This window comes from Dicentrarchus labrax, unplaced genomic scaffold, assembly GCF_905237075.1.
Source record: "Dicentrarchus labrax unplaced genomic scaffold, dlabrax2021, whole genome shotgun sequence".
Lineage (NCBI taxonomy): Eukaryota > Metazoa > Chordata > Actinopteri > Moronidae > Dicentrarchus > Dicentrarchus labrax.
This window is the reverse complement of record NW_026136704.1, coordinates 8,988,328-9,004,211: the sequence shown is the minus strand read 5'-3', so window position 1 is coordinate 9,004,211 and position 15,884 is coordinate 8,988,328. Positions and strand designations below refer to the sequence as shown.

General features: G+C 41.6%; 1 protein-coding gene across 1 annotated transcript in view; it reads left to right on the top strand.

Annotated features, from left to right (window-relative positions):
• LOC127362019 (calsyntenin-2-like) overlaps positions 1-15,884 on the top strand; it is a 241,269-nt gene that overhangs the window by 216,206 nt on the left and 9,179 nt on the right. The window contains exons 11-14 of the mRNA XM_051397268.1: positions 3,209-3,357; positions 9,327-9,538; positions 14,126-14,296; positions 14,541-14,686. Coding sequence (XP_051253228.1) covers positions 3,209-3,357; positions 9,327-9,538; positions 14,126-14,296; positions 14,541-14,686 — 678 coding nt within the window. The remainder of the gene's footprint in view (positions 1-3,208; positions 3,358-9,326; positions 9,539-14,125; positions 14,297-14,540; positions 14,687-15,884) is intronic.

The following is a 15,884-nucleotide window of genomic DNA, read 5'->3' as shown; positions in this document are numbered from 1 at the left end:
TACTCAGTTTTCTCCGCTCACTGTAATCTACCAGAAATGAGGGTGGTATCAATTTTCTCATCTAAATCTTGGCAAGAATGCAAAAAGATTCCCAAAATGTTGAACCACTTCCTTAAAGCTGATCTGTTATGCTCACTTCCAGCTCTGTATTCTAGGACTTGATTCATAGTTAAAAAAAACTTTTATCTTATACTGACCCTTTATGCAGCCCCTCAGTTCATCCTGTCTGAAACAACACGTTTTAGTTCATGTCTCATTAAGGCCCCCCTCCCAAACTAGAAGCCCACTTTCTTCCTCTTGCTGCATGGCTAACTGAGCTTACTAGCAAACAGCAGCTAGTCAGTGGTTACTTTAGCAACCAGTAAAACTTTCTGTCCATTAGGAAACTGCCTAAAATTCCTTCATAACCAAAAAAGCCCTTACTTTGAGACACAACAACCTGAAGACTGAGTGGGTGTATGGGAGCATCCCTGTACTTGGTGGGCGTGCTGGGCCTGGAGCAGATGATCAACTCATCACGGAAGTAGAAAATAAATGTTGGAAACTAGAGCTTTTTACTTAGAGGTATTATACGTTTAACTCATTACTTAAACCTTTGGCCATGCTTAATTTTAACATCCAACATTGTAACCTTATATATGACTGAAGTAAGGGAAAGAATAATGAGAACCCTGGTAGCGGTAACAGTTCGTTTTCCAACAACTGTCCTGACTATATACTGAGTACACGCTCATCCTCCTCTGGTGTGTACACATACACGAAAACACACATTTTTATCCCACTTGACACAAAAACACAACAAAAATCACCACAGCTAAATCACAAGTTGGCTTCCTTGAAGCTCCTCAGCTACCTTCCATAACCCCCAACCCCCCTTTCACCGCCGCAGCTAATCCATCTCCCTGCACTGTGGAAGATAGAGGGCAGACAAGATGGATAGGGGTTTGTGTAGACTCCAAGCCGCCCACCTACACACCCACCTTCCCTCAGCTCCCTTAACTCTTTTTCTATCCGTCTCTCTTCAGTCTTCTTCTCTCCCTCCCTCACTCCTGCTGCTCTTTCCGCACAGCTCCTTGTGCTATGATGCAGCAGAGAGATCCTTGCCAGCCTTTTGAGAAGATGAGGTGGGGTGAGGAGAGAAGAGGAGGATAACTTCTCTAGGGCCAGTGCAGTTTATCTTTTGAGAGCTATTTCATTTTCTTCTTAGCCACACACTCGTCTGGCTCCCATAAGTCCACGGGAGGCTTGAGGATAGCATTTAGCCAGGCAGGTGGAGGACTGGCACAGCACAATCAGAGGAGAATAATAGGGAGAGAAGGAGAGACAGAGGGAGGTAGAGACAGATAGACAGCAAGTGTAGCGACAGAAAACAGAAGATGAGAGGAGAGAGCAAGGTGTGAAGGGGAAAATGACAGGAAAGAGTGAATGTATGGGGGGGCTCCATGGAGTGTTGACGTGCTGTTGCCCTGCTGCAGTTTTAGGAAATGGGTGAAATTCAGTGCAGTTCTAGCAATAGACTAAACCCTCTTTAAAGGAAGGAGGGCCTCAAATCCCTAGCATCAAAACCTGCATAATATAGAGAATACACAACTCTATCAAGAGTCCACTGACTATTAAAGGGCTAGGTTTTCTTCTTGTTTTTGCCCATTCAGCACAAAGCACATACATATTCCTATTACTTTTATACTATTATGTTCCCTTCTGTCTTTTTCCATTGATTTCTGTACAGTATGACAATCAATTTGCAAAGGCCTGAGACTACCGTAAAATAGGTGATCCATCACAGTGAACATCAGCTCTGCTTTTTTTAGTCAAAGTGACACTGCTGTTGTATGGTAATGCAGTACAAACATGATGTTCACTTTGATGGATTGCCTGATTAAAGCAAGTTTCAAGCTTCTGCAAGCTGATGTTCAGAGTACTCTGTCGTAAAATGAATAGAAATCAATGGCAGCCAGGAAGGTAGGAAAATGTAAAGTCACTACAGCATGAATTGGAATGGACCTTTTAACCATTACAATTACATAGCTGAAATAAATAAAATGTGTTTTTGTTGGCATGAAATGTACTGTAGGTGTTTTGTGATAGAAGTATGACACTGCATCAGATTGACTCCCAGGTCAAGATAATGGATGTTACTTTTTGAAAGTTTAAGGAACTTACTAAGAGGGCAGATTGTTTAATTTAATTGCAAATTGTGTTATTGAAAAAGGCACCTCTAAAGCACATTTTAACTGATATGATAATGGCCTTAAAGGTGTGCAAATTAATGTTTTTATGAAATGACACTGTATAATGTTAAAGGTGTTGCTAATTGTAACAAACCCCCAGAGAATTATCACCAGACTCCGAGCTTACAAGTTTTTTGCGCTCTACGAAGCAATTGTTTTGGTTCACTTTCACCGCTCTCATCTGTGTCGTTTCCAGCAGCAGCCAGAAAAAACTACTGCCCAACATCAAACAGCAGACAAGACAAAGTTAGCGACTGGTTGGTGAACATAGTGGAACATTGAGCAGCTAAAGACATAGTGTTACAAGAGAGTGAAAATAGGACTTGCCAGTTGCCAGTTTATTAAATACACCTAACTAAAATGAACGTAGTCTAATACTACAGTCCAGCAATAAACTGTACATTCATGAAGGTTATAATGTTCAGTCTTTGTTGGAGGATGCAGTTTGTGGTGCTGTTGAATTATACTGACTTGTGGCCAGAAACAAAACTCCAGATGTAAATAGGTAACTCTTCTCTAACATGTTCACCATATCAACTTTACAAGGTGATATAATATCTAAATGATGTGGATGAAGCTTGTTGCACTGCCCCCAAGTGGCCCCAAAAAATCAATTAATACAAGGTTTGGTTTTACAAGGTTTAAGGTGTGTGTGATTTACTATCAGATCTTGAGGCACTAAAATCTAGTTTGAGAATGAATCACATTACCGCACAGGAAACAGCCAGGCAGATACAGTACACATCGAACTGACGGGGGCCCAGCAGCATTCTTGCCCCAAGCCCCCAAGGGGGTTAATCTGTCCGTGCCTCGTCCTGTCTAGGGGACACTGTGTTTCTTTCACTTCGTCAGTACTTGTATGCACAGACAAATCTAAAGCATTTCAATTAGAACCGATTGAGTGCAGCTCAGTTGGCTCAGTTCCTGTTCATCGTTTCTGTTTCAATGCTGTCTGATATCTCTTTCTCTCTCCGTAGTTCCACTTCAACCCAGCCCAGTCCATCTTGGTAATGGAGGGAGAGGACTTGGAAAACATGAATGCTGCTGTGAGGAAAGTTTCCTACATTAATTCTCGCCAGTTTCCAACACCAGGCATCCGCCGTCTGCACATCTCCACTGTCGTCCAGTACGTACAATAGTTCTCTATCTTCTTCCTTCCTCTTGTCTTTTTCCCTATTCTTTTTTTTATCTCCATTCCTTCAGTCCTCTCCTATTGTCTCTGTTTCTCTGTACCTCGTATCTCAGATATGAGAAGCATTAACCCACCTCGACACTTCTGTTAAGTGTTAAGACAACACAGCAGATATCACAGCCTGACTGATACATAATTCCCCTCTCACACATTGATCCCAACCCCTCCTTCTCTCACGCCTCTCTCTCTGTTTCTCTTTTCCTCTGCTGTCACTTTCCTTTTCCTCTAATACACCAGTTTCTGCTCGCTGTCGCCACCGGGGGCCAGTTTTTACATTTTCATGTCATGTATTAATAATTTTGCCTGGGTTTTGCCAGAGGAATGAGAGAAAGAGATATATAAAAAGAGAGGGAGAGAGTGTGTGTGAAGGAAAGAGAGAGAGAGAGAGAGGGAAAAAAAAGATAGAGACGCTGGCTGGTAAAAAGGCCTCCCTCAGCGGATTAACATTAAAATTCATGATTGTTTTAAATATACAGTATGTAGACCCCTGCAGCACAGCCCTGGGGGTTCACTCTTCACCCTCCTGTTGGGCCCGGGAACTTCAACTAACACAGCAGAAGTGAGTGCGTGTTGGTGTGTGTGCTTCATGGGCTGCTGGTGATGAAGCAGTCATCGTAGCTAGAGGCACACCGATTATCAAGGAATACATTATGCTAATGACGGCTAAGCTTGCGTCATTGCTAAATGTTAAGTTTTTCCTGCAGACTGTAGTTGCTCCGTACATGTCTGAGTGTGTGTGTGTGTGTGTGTAGAAGGGATGAAAACAGTTTGAAACAGGACTTGCGGATAGTGTGTGTGAGAGGGCTTCCATTCAAAAACACATGTAGAGACTCATTGATAGGATGTAATTTAGCTTCCAGTTTAATATACACTCACACCAGAACAGACACCAGTAGAAAAATGTCTCCTCAACACAGTTAGTTACGCTGAGAGCCTGGAACGTGGCCCGCTGCCACCACATGTCATTGAAAAACTTCCCTCACTGCCACAGACTATCGCTCCTCACAAATAAATGGAGATGTAAATATGCAATTAAACTACTTTCTTGCTGACGTCCAATAACCGCAATAACCGCAGGCATCTAGAAAATAATTAAGCAAACAGCACTAATCTTAACAACAACCCTTGTGGGCTCCCCTGTCATATTTCTTCATTGGAACAAACTTATTCTATTTTTCTCATGGAGAGTGGTTTAGAGATATGCTTACTGAATAAATATACACACTCGAAAAAATAAATATGTGTGCTACATACTTCTTGAAGGAGGATATCTATTTTGTAGTTTTAACTTTTTGTAGCCATGCCAACACGAATGCCTAGTTGTACGATTCCAACAGAAAAGACAGTACTTACAGTTTTTAATGGATGTGAAAATTGCAGCTGTGTGACACTTCACCTGTCTGTGATGACACAAAATAATAATGATTCCTGGCTCTCTCAGAAGTCCCAATTTACTGCTCATATTACTGAGTATGTAGGAAAAAGTGAACAAGGGAGTTATTTCCGATGCAACCTGTGAAAATGACAAGCATGCATTTTTTAACAATCTAGCCTCTTAGTTCTTTCTCACTATTTATGAACTTATATATGTATATATATATATATATTTCTGTCAGATATTTTGACAAATCACAGCAGGAAAAGCACAGTTGTAATTAACAGTATTTTTTAAGATTCAGGGCTTCGCTATAAAGCATGCAGACTAACAGCTTATAAGGAGATTTAATGGAACTGAACCATTGTTAAGGAAATATGTCTCAGCTATGTTATCTCAGAGCTATGTTATCTCACCTAGAATATCTGACAAACATCTATTGTTTGTCCAATTTTATTCTGGGGACAGAGGTTGAGGTAGAATGTGTTTCTTTAATCGGGATTTGCTTAATGTGTAACCTGCTGTCGGTCACATATATATACATAACTGTACATGAACTTACAGAAGCAAGTTTGCTGCTACTGAAAGAAAATGTAATTATTACATATCAGCAGTAAATCTGTCTCTGTATTATTGCCCAAATAATGATTAGATTTTATGAGAAGCATTCACGAGATTGATGATATTTTTGGCTCTTTGCACTCCAGCATGAGATGAAAGATGAAATAAGGGATGAATCATAATTCAGAAATGTGTGATTAACAGGGTAAATATTTTCAGTTGTATGAGAAAGAAGTGTGAACCTCCAAAGGGATTCTTATCCCATCCATTAAATCCAATCTATAAAGTACTTTTTGTGGACTGTAGCCGGGGTGGAGCAGCGATTTTAAAAGTGTGGGGGCTGTAGGGGTGAGACCTGCAAACCCCCTTCGGCTCCCATTATAGTCTCCACAACATGCCAAATCAAAATGAATGCATTTCTACATTTTCTTCATCTCGATATGCAGATAATATCTAAAATGTACAATGCCGCACCAAGCCCTACAACCCAAGATACTGTATTCACCAGCATTCAACATACCATAGTATTAAACTATAACTTTTTAGTGTCTGTTAAAAATGTACAATAGCTCAGAAAATATTGCTATATAAAACTATATAAATTATACAGTAATTAAAATTGGTTGAATTTCTTTACTACACAATTAAAGTACACAGCAGCTTTTAAAAAAACACATCCTCACTCACATGTCCTTGTATCATGTTTCTGTGAAAGTAGAGAGCTGTAACAATACGCTAAGATTTGGAGGTGTGCAACTGCTCTTCTCTTTTTAGAGTCTTGTTGATAACGTGGGTGATTTAACTTCCAATTTGTTGTTTTAGTACTTTATCCAGAACACACACCAGCAGAAAAGATTCTCTTCAACTGACAGCCTGAAACATGGCCTCTCGCTATTACACGTCAGCAGGTGTTAAAAAAAACTCCCCCCAACAGCCGCGGACAGTATCGCTCCTCACAAATAAACAGAGATGTTAATTAATTCCTCCAAATGCAATTCAATTTGTTTCATGCTGACGACTAATAACTGCAATTACTGCAGGCGCTGAGAAAATAAAAGTAACCAGTGCTAATCTTTGCAACAGCCCTTTTAGGCTCCCTTGTCATATTTCTTTATAATTAAGTTGGACTAGCTCCAGGTTTTGTTTTTTTTTTCCATTTCTTTTTTCAGCTCAGCAAGCCCACGCAGCAGCCGTCTCCCTGCATCACTGAGTTTGTATCTCCCACTGCTCACAACAATGGCTTAGTGCCCGAACAGCGAACAGACACACACCACCGGCTGTGGCCGTATGAGAGATTACACGATGCCCCGAACCTGTTTTTGTCTCAAACCGTGGCCTCAGACAACAGACTGTTTAGGATTAGAGACAATAGTTAAGTGTCCATCCAGCTGTTAGGCGAAGTTTCAGGGATTTCTTTTTAAATATATTTTGAGAAACTAGATGTGAATTTGCGCTTTTTCGCTCAGCTGAGTTAATTAGGTAGTAGTAGATTTCTTGAATTTAGAGAAATACCAAAAGCACTTCCATAAAACAAATCAGGTCTTCCGAGAACTCATCTTCAAGTTCTCTCATCTTTGTGCTATATAATAATAATACTTCAGCCAATGGTAGTACCAGGGTACTTTGTGGGCATTATGAAGGAGTTTATCTTTTTATATATAATATTTATAATAAAAAAGAATTGAATGATATTTCAACTTACTCAAATTCTGGTTCGTGTCATACAACCCTAAAAGTCATTGATGGACGAGACAGTGCTAAGCAAATACTTTACAGAAACTTCTCATCCAATATCATCTTTGCTTTGACGTTCATCCAAACCTCCTACTACTGCCTTTCCCTTTCCCTTTCCTTTCTGGTCTTTCAAAATTCACATACCCGAGAAAACATATGGAAATTCATCGTATGGATTTATGCATTGCAGCATAGTTTACATCTGAATGTAGATGGGAAAATACAGGATGCATAACAGCTTGTAGCCCAGGTCTCCAATGCTGGAAATAAGCTTGTTATGATTTCTTCCTGTAGCTGGTTACAGAGATACAGTAGGGAGAGAAAGCATTGATGTCCCTCCCACTGACAGATGTTTGTGTTTGAAAGGCCTTCGGTGAAATGTAAAAACAAAAATCTTGTTGTTTGTTCAGCTTTCACGGCTTACAACCCCACCCCTCCCCCACCACCACCACCCCTTCCTCCCCCCTTCTCTCTCCACTCTGTCCTTTTTTCATTTTAACGTCTCGTCGTTTTTTATTTTTTTGATTGATGTCTAATCTGTGCTCTTTGTGTGTATGCGTGTGTCAACTAATGCATCAGAATGGGCATCAGATGCCTGCACATATTAGTGTGACTGTGGCCGATATGTGTGTGTGTGTGTGTGTGTGTGTGTGTCTGCTCTCCTCTGTCTGGCTGGGTTGTGTGAGCTCCCAGCTAGCTAGCTCAAGTCTAATCCAAGTGTCCGTGCAATAAAGGTTGCCAGTGGATGCTGTGCATTTAAACACATGCTGTCGCATGCTGACAGGAAGGCAATGAGGCAGACATGCATGTATGAAAACGCAGCAGGCACACTGCTTCAGGTCTGTGTCTGCTGCCTGAGTGCTGACAGAGCTTTTTACCCCCTGAATTACTGTGTGCACTATGGTCTGGATGTGGATTTAACAGCCTTTAGTGCAGCCGTAAGAGGTCCTGTTGGTATTGATAAGCTTTTTCAGCTGCTGTAATGTTCCACGTTTTACATTCTGTTGCTGAATAGGTATACAGCAGCTTGTGTTAAGGAGCTATTTTATAAAATGTCTTCAATTGTTCTTCTGTGACCCTTTGGTGCTGTGGGTCAACTGGTTGGTCCTTACATATGACTTTCTCTTCACTGAATAGGCTCAGCCACTTTGAGTGAAATTAGTCAGAGGAGTGAAAATAAAGAAATGCATTTGGCAACACTGTTGAAGGGTACGCCAGAGTATATGACACAGTGGAAGATTGTGGTTAATGTTACGGAGTTCAGCTTCAGTAATTCTGCAGTAGTCACCAATGAAAAAACATTTGTCGTCTTAGTGAGAAAGAAGGAGAAAGAAAAGGAGGCAGCTGCTAATTTGCATATATGAAATGAGACAATTGGAACCTGAATCAGTTCTCCTAGAGAAAAAGTAAAATTGGACTACTTTGAAGGTCATAAGACGTAAAGATAAAAGGAATGGTTCAACATTTTGAGAAATACACTCATTTGCCTTTTTCGCAGAGAGTTACATGAAAAGACTGACACCACTCTCATGTTTGTACGCTGAATATGAAGCTTCCACTAACAGGTGGTTAGCTTAGCTTAGCATAAAGACAGGTAGCAGGGGTAAACAAACACCACTGAAGTTCACTACACTTTCACATCTTTGTTAAATCTTCCCAAAAAAGGAAATGTAAAAATGACAATTTGTGGTTTACGGGGAGTTATGTGCTAGAACTATTTTGAATATAAATCCTTTCAAACCAGACTAAATTTGTTTGAAACAAGTTTTTTGACATTTCTGTAACATTTTTCAACATTTCAATTATTTAAATGTGAAGCAAGTCCCAACTACTCTTTGCTGTTGAAACAGTTATGTAACTTAGACATCTAAAATCCATGCACTTTTCAAAACATAACCCAGTTTTAGACATATTTTGACCTGCAAATCACCAAAACCATGTTTATTACACTGCATGTTAGGTAGGAGTTTTACACTGCCTTCCATCTGACTCTGCTTAACAATATAGCTGCATCTGATGCTGCTCCAGGCTTTGTTGATGTGTTTGAAATTTCAAAACCAGTTGCTTGCTAGACTGAAGAGTGGCAAACAATATCTTCATGCCATGCCTGAACATAGCTGCTGTAGCAAAAAGAACAACCACACCACTGCCAGCACTGTCAGCTTGCTTTTCCACATCACAGTTTGTCATCCAGCTCTCACTCTCTTGCCTTTCTTCACCTCTCTATGTCTAGGTGTTTTGGCGAAGACACTTGTATCACCATCCCAGACATCGATGCAGTGGTGATGGTGTTGCAGCCCAGTGAGCCCAGGATAACCATCACTGGACTTGAGAGACTGAATCGACCGGTCTCCGACCTCGGAGCATCAGGAGGCATAGCTCTGTTCCAGGACCTCCACATCATCAGCACGGTCACCAGGGCAGACGTCAATGTACATCACACAGGTATGGATTATCACACCTCTGTGCTATATAAGGCTTTCATTTAAGGGTACTGGTTCCAAAAACAAGTGGGAAAAAAACATCTTATTCTGTTCAAAAAGATGTGTGAGAACAATAATCCTGTGAACACAGAAGGCATTAGGTGGGAAGCCAGTGAGGGATCAGTACCTTATTGTTTTTTTTATTAGCCACTGGTTCTGGTTGGTGTAAATTCATGATCTCCTTTCATCTACCACACACCCAGGCAGAAATTATCAGCCAGCTTCAGCATGGACTGCAGTGCAGGGGGAAGAGATCATTTCAAACTGGGGGGAAAAAAAGGGAAAAATAAAAAACCTGAGGCAGCATACTGATTTTCATGTCCAACAGGACGTTTTCTTTGAAAGTATATTTTGGTCACTACTTTTGAAGGTTTAAACTTTAAATTGCAGGAAATGATAACCTAATTTACTTTTACCAGGTACTTTCTCAGTAACTAGCTCATATTCTGAGTGTACCTCACAGAGTGGGCGACACACACCTCCCTGCAGGTAGAAATCTGTCGACTAAATATTTCAGCAGTTTTTCATATTGATAATGTGCTCACTCATTCATGAAGTCCCATAGCCTATGCAGTGCCACCTGTCTTGCCGTCAAAATAAACCGTCAGAGAAAGCTGAACATTTCATAACGCCTCAGGAGACTGCGAATCAGAAGCAGCCAGCGTTTCTTTCATCTGGTACGTCTGCATGCAGCGGGAACTTGACAAAACAAAAGTTGTGCTTTTGTTTTCACGCTGCCAGATTTGCTTGTTCAGAGGGAGCAAAAGTCCAATGAAGAAGTTATCCGTGAGATTGTGTGATTCACAAACAGTACATGCGTAATACATAGGTACTGTGCATCTGTTCCCATTGTGTGATTGCACCGGCGGTGGAAGAAGTATCCAGATCCTGCACTTCAGTCACAGTAATACTGAAGTTATCTGAACATAACAACATCAAGCAACATTGTGAAGCTGTGTAGAGGACTGTTGGCCTTCACCCATGCTTTCCTCATCTCAGTTATTCTATCTGCCAATAACACCTCAACCACATTCCTTTGAATGTAAACAATGTAAACAAAAGGCCCTGCTGACTGAGATCCAACAAACCTCTGCACATTCTGCTAGCTATCTACGACTCATCAAATGGACTTTTATATGATGGAGGTCAGCTAGATCACTTTTGATTGGTTACATTTATGTATACACCAAAGGGTTCAAAATGAGTTATGAAAAGAGAGGACTTTCAATGTAAAAATACCATCACTGTTAGGATTTTTTTAATATACTGGCCGCATATTTTGTATGTAAAATCTTAACAAGTAACTTCTTAATATAGCTTTCATATAATTGAAGCCTAGTGGAGAAGTAAAAAGTATCCGATGGGAGTTCTCAAGTAGTCAAAATTGAACTTGAGTTGTAGAATACTTGAGCAAATGTACCGCTGGTTTGCACATACAGCTATATTTTAACACCTCCGATACGATCTACAGTGTAAGCTAGAGCCTTTTGTTCCATGCAACTCTGGCGGCCTCACCAATATGTTACACTAATTTCTTGCGGCAGAGTCCATCCCACTCCATCCAGGTTTGTAGGTATTAGCCCCTCCACTTCTGCCATACACTCTCCTATCTGGGCCTGCAGACCCCCTCCTGCTGAATAAGACCTGCACCTACCGCAAGACTGATTCTCAGGGTCGCACTACCTTGACCAGCAGCAAATGAGTATGACATTTAAATCCCGTCAGCTCTATACTCGTCCAATGATCTGACCTCCGAGGCAGGAGCAGCCCGGCTCGGACTGGCTCTGCCCCGGGCCCCCCGCCGCTCGTAGCCAATTAGGAGCAGATAAGCAGAGCGAGAAGGAGGTTTTACCCCTCCATTGTGCGTAATGCGGCGAAGGAAGAAGAGCAGAAAGTGGCATTGCTTTCAGGAGTCGGTGGAGCTCTCTCTGTTGCTGAAATAGAGACTGCAGCTGGGGGGAAGAGATTAGCTGGAAGCCAGAGAAAGACACAGAAATGGAAAGAAAGAGAGGAGAGACACGAGGGGAAAGAGTGTGTGTGGGAGAGGGAGGCACGATGAAGTTCCATAATGAGCAGATTTTGTGTTCTCTTGAGTCTTAAAGGATTCGAGATAAATCACATATTTCTTTTGCAGGGCATGCAGTAAGTTTCTTTTGGACCCTGTTAATCACGCCCTCGCCCTCTTCTGCTACGTCTCTCTGTGTCATTCATTTGTCTTTTTGTTGAGCCTGCTCCGCACTGCCTCATTCTTCTCTCCAGCTCATACTACAGTATCTCTTCAAGACTCAAACTCAATGTCATCAATTCTCTCTCTAACGCATCATCTTTAATACTTAATGTCTTGACCCATTTGCTTTCATGGTCATCTTCTGTTCTCTCTCCCTCCTCTTGTCTTTTGCTGTAAAGTTTTTGTATTTTGCTTCCAATTCTTCCTTTATTCCCATCCCCTCTTGCATCAGTGGCTCTCCCAGTCTCTCTCCATCTCTTCTCTCTTCTTTGTAACTCTTTCTAGGGAGCCCAGCTCGAAATTTCTTTTCTCTTTTTTTTTTTTGCCATGCCACCCACACTGTAGCTCTAAGATCAGTGTTGGCTGCACGATCAGAGGAACGGTTCCTGGGACAGAACTGCACTCAGGCTGTTCTATTAGTGCGTACTAGCTTGTGTCAGCTATTGCACCTTTTTTTTTTTTTTTTAGCTCTCCATTCATGACAAAGCAGCATTTAACACCAAGCAAGCCAACACACAGTCCAGATTGAGTAGGTAACTGTGACAAGCCTCCACTGCAACCATAAATAGTTTGGAACAAAAAAAAGATTTATCAACCAATAAACTGATTGGGAAAGAGTACTGATGGCTATAATAGGCCTCCTAATATCTCACATTCTGGCAGTTTTACAGGTAATAGCATGTGTTCTGCAAATGTGACAAATAAAGCAAAGTTTTTCATTTTTGGGAAGGTATCTGAAGACTTCATATAACAGCGGCCACATTTTTTTGTTGGTTTCTTTAAAGCCATCATCATAAGGTGGGCTGAGTGAAATGAACCAAATGCAGGAAAAAACAACCTCTCTGTTTTTCTTTTTACTTACTAACATTATAGTGGGTCTGCTGTGAAATGTAGCGTTGCTGAACACAAGCGTAATAAAGCCAGCCAACTAACTCAGCAATGTTAGTGTCTACACAGAAGGTAACCAGGAAAAAAAACGTAGCTAACATTAGCCACCACAAGCTATTGGTCATTCTAGAGCTGTTAAGCCTGTAGCAGCCAAACCCTGTACTGCACTACAGTACTGAACTGACCAACAGTGTGTTTGTGCTTATGGACTCAGTTACGGTGTCACAGTAGTTTATTTTCAGTTATTATCATTATAGATATTTTTGGCCACTTGGGGGCAACGAGCTGAAAAACCCACTCCTCTGCCATATTATTGCTGTAACAATGTGTTTCTGGCTAACGTGTTAGCAAACATTTGCTTATACATCCAGCAGATACAAAGTTTGCCTTCATTTGCAGTCGAGTCATGTGTTCGGCCAACGGACAATTTAAGTCCAATATTCACCGCCTTTTTAGCTCTGTTCTGCTTTCTACCAACTCCTGGGGGAAATATCTGCCTCGTTAGCAGCTAAATACTCCACCATTTTCACCAGCTAGCCGCTAATGTTGCTGTTGCTGGGAAGGTAGCTTACGGTTTATCAGAGCCTTTTTGCTAACCACTCAACCAAGGCAATGAGCTAACAGAGGCTAAAAAGCTACTTAAAGCTGCATGAAAGTGTTCCCTGCAAGCCCCCTTTCTTTGAAAGCAACAACCCCCCGAACTAAAGAGCACATGTACAGACATGCCTTCATACATAAAAACAAAACCGAGGGAACAGAGCTTTCCTCCTTCGTGTTGTGCTCGCTCTCCCCCGTTTTCTCCACCTCATCTCTGCCTTTCCCCCAGAGGCCCTCCTCTAGACGCACACACCACATATCTATCTTTCTCCATCGGGAAGCTGTTAAATGGGCATAGCCGGTTCCCTCTCCAGGGAGCGTACAGGGGGGGGGAAGGCTGGGTAGCAGCGAGAGGTGGAGGATAGTGCTTAGCAGACTGTCGAAGAGCCCCAGCAGCCACCCAGCACTGCTGTGATGGGAGCTGTCTGATGGGACTTATTACCACAGCAGCTCATGGCACTGTCTGTGTTCAGAGAGTTGATGAATAATTGGAGTTTGGGAGTAGGAGCAGGTGTGTTGTGTCCTATGCTGTTTGAATTATGGTTCTTCAAAGCGTTCAGAGTTTTCTTACACAAACTTGGCAATTAAAAGTACATACAATCACACTGGTCTTGTTAGGGACAGTATATTTGATTTACTATATTTGTTGCTTTATGAGAACGAAGGTCCCTGAACTTAAATGTACTACAAGGAGTTTTTAAAACAGTCTCAATTTAATACTGATGGTTCTAATATGACTTACCTTTTAAACAAGACCATGAAAAGATTTTACATTTCAATTATTTTTGGTCACATTCCCATGAATCAGATGAAACAATGCATTGTGTGTGTGTGTAGCACATCGACCCGGGGTGCTGGAGGAGATTATTCATAACTTGGACTACTGTGACATCCTGGTGTTGGGGGAGGAGCTGATGCCGGAGCAGGAGTCCCTCCAACTGCAGCGCAGCACTCTGCTCGGGAAACATCTCGACGCCACCAACTCCACCTCTGGCATGTCCATATATGGTAGGTTACTATGGTAACCACACCAAAGTTACTTGTGGTGTGTTCTTAGCCAGTTGGTCACCATGATAACAACACTTGGTCCACTGCTACTATTGTAACAACAGCAACTCTCCCTTTGACACGTCCATAGATTCAGTTCAACCATCCACCATGTTATTTCTATCCTCCACCTTTCCCCTTCTCTTTCTCTTTCTCTACATAATCATCTCTAACAACCCTCTGCTGTCCCTGCCTCTTTCCAAAGGTGTGGACTCTATGTCCAACTATGAACAGGTGATCCGACAGGTGCGTTACTATAACTGGCGGCCCGGACAACTAACAGAGAGAAGGTTTCGCCTCACCTGCTCAGAGCTCAACGGACGCTATACCAGCAACGAGTTCAACCTGGAGGTCAGTGTGAACTACAGCTTGACTGATGTGGGTTTTTAAAGGTCAACAGTGATGCAGATTTATCACTATATGATACAGTTTTTAGAGTGTAAATGTTAAATACATTCAGTATCTTTTAGAGGTTATAAATTATGCAACACTGCTTGACAGTAAGACCATACGAACATTTTTAAATGGTATTTGAGGCATCACCAACATAATTTAAGTCAATGCAGCTATCCGTGTGCTTTCAGTTTAGTCAGCTTCATGTGACATATTGGTGGAAATAAAGATGGCAGATCCAACCCACCTACCCGCACTTTAAGATACATGTTCCAAGCACTCCTAAAAGGAGTGCAAATGTAAGAAGATGTCTTTAGGGCTGACAAGTAGCTCTAACGTAACAGACGTTGTTGCCAAAAAGGAAAATGTTTTAAAAAGTCATTAATATCACTTTTGATAGTCAGCAATAGTAATAGTTGTCACGAGAGACAATACTGCCTCATACAGCTAACTGAACCAAAGTGTTTGAACTGGCAAAGTGAGTGAGCTGACTCAGCTTGGGTGTCTGGCAACACTTTCATTCTCAGAGCACATTTAGAAATGAACTGCAGCAACCATTCCAGTAGCATCACTTTCACCCTTAGTGGCAATACGTCTCTTGGAAAACAGCAACTGAAACACGACACACAAAAAAACCTCTAACTCGATATGCAATTCCACACTCAGGCTCAATTTAATGAAGACTGTTTGATGAAAATTTTATGAACAATCTGTTTATTACCCTCACTCCAAAACAACCGAAGACCTCAGATTTTGGTGCATAAGTACACCTTCGACAGCAGGTAGACACACACCGCACAGCCTGGTTCAACATATAAAAAGAGGACATGCTTCAACATTGAGCACTTCTCCTAAAGAACAGTTTGACAGTGAATCAGGCTGCTCTGGCAGGCAGAAGCATTCACACGCACTCCACCTGTAATACATAGCTCTTATGATGAATGCCAAAATCAGCTCAATGTATCACTGTTTGTTTCTGTCACTGGTCTGTTTGACTTATTTATACATTCTCTGTGTTTACTTGGAGCAAACAAAATGTTTCACCAGACATAGTTTGAACCTTGGAGAGCGTCGACGAATCTAGTTTACATTTCACCTTCCTTCCTGTAGCTGACCTTGTCCCCAATAGGTATAAATACGTTCACTTTCTCATTTC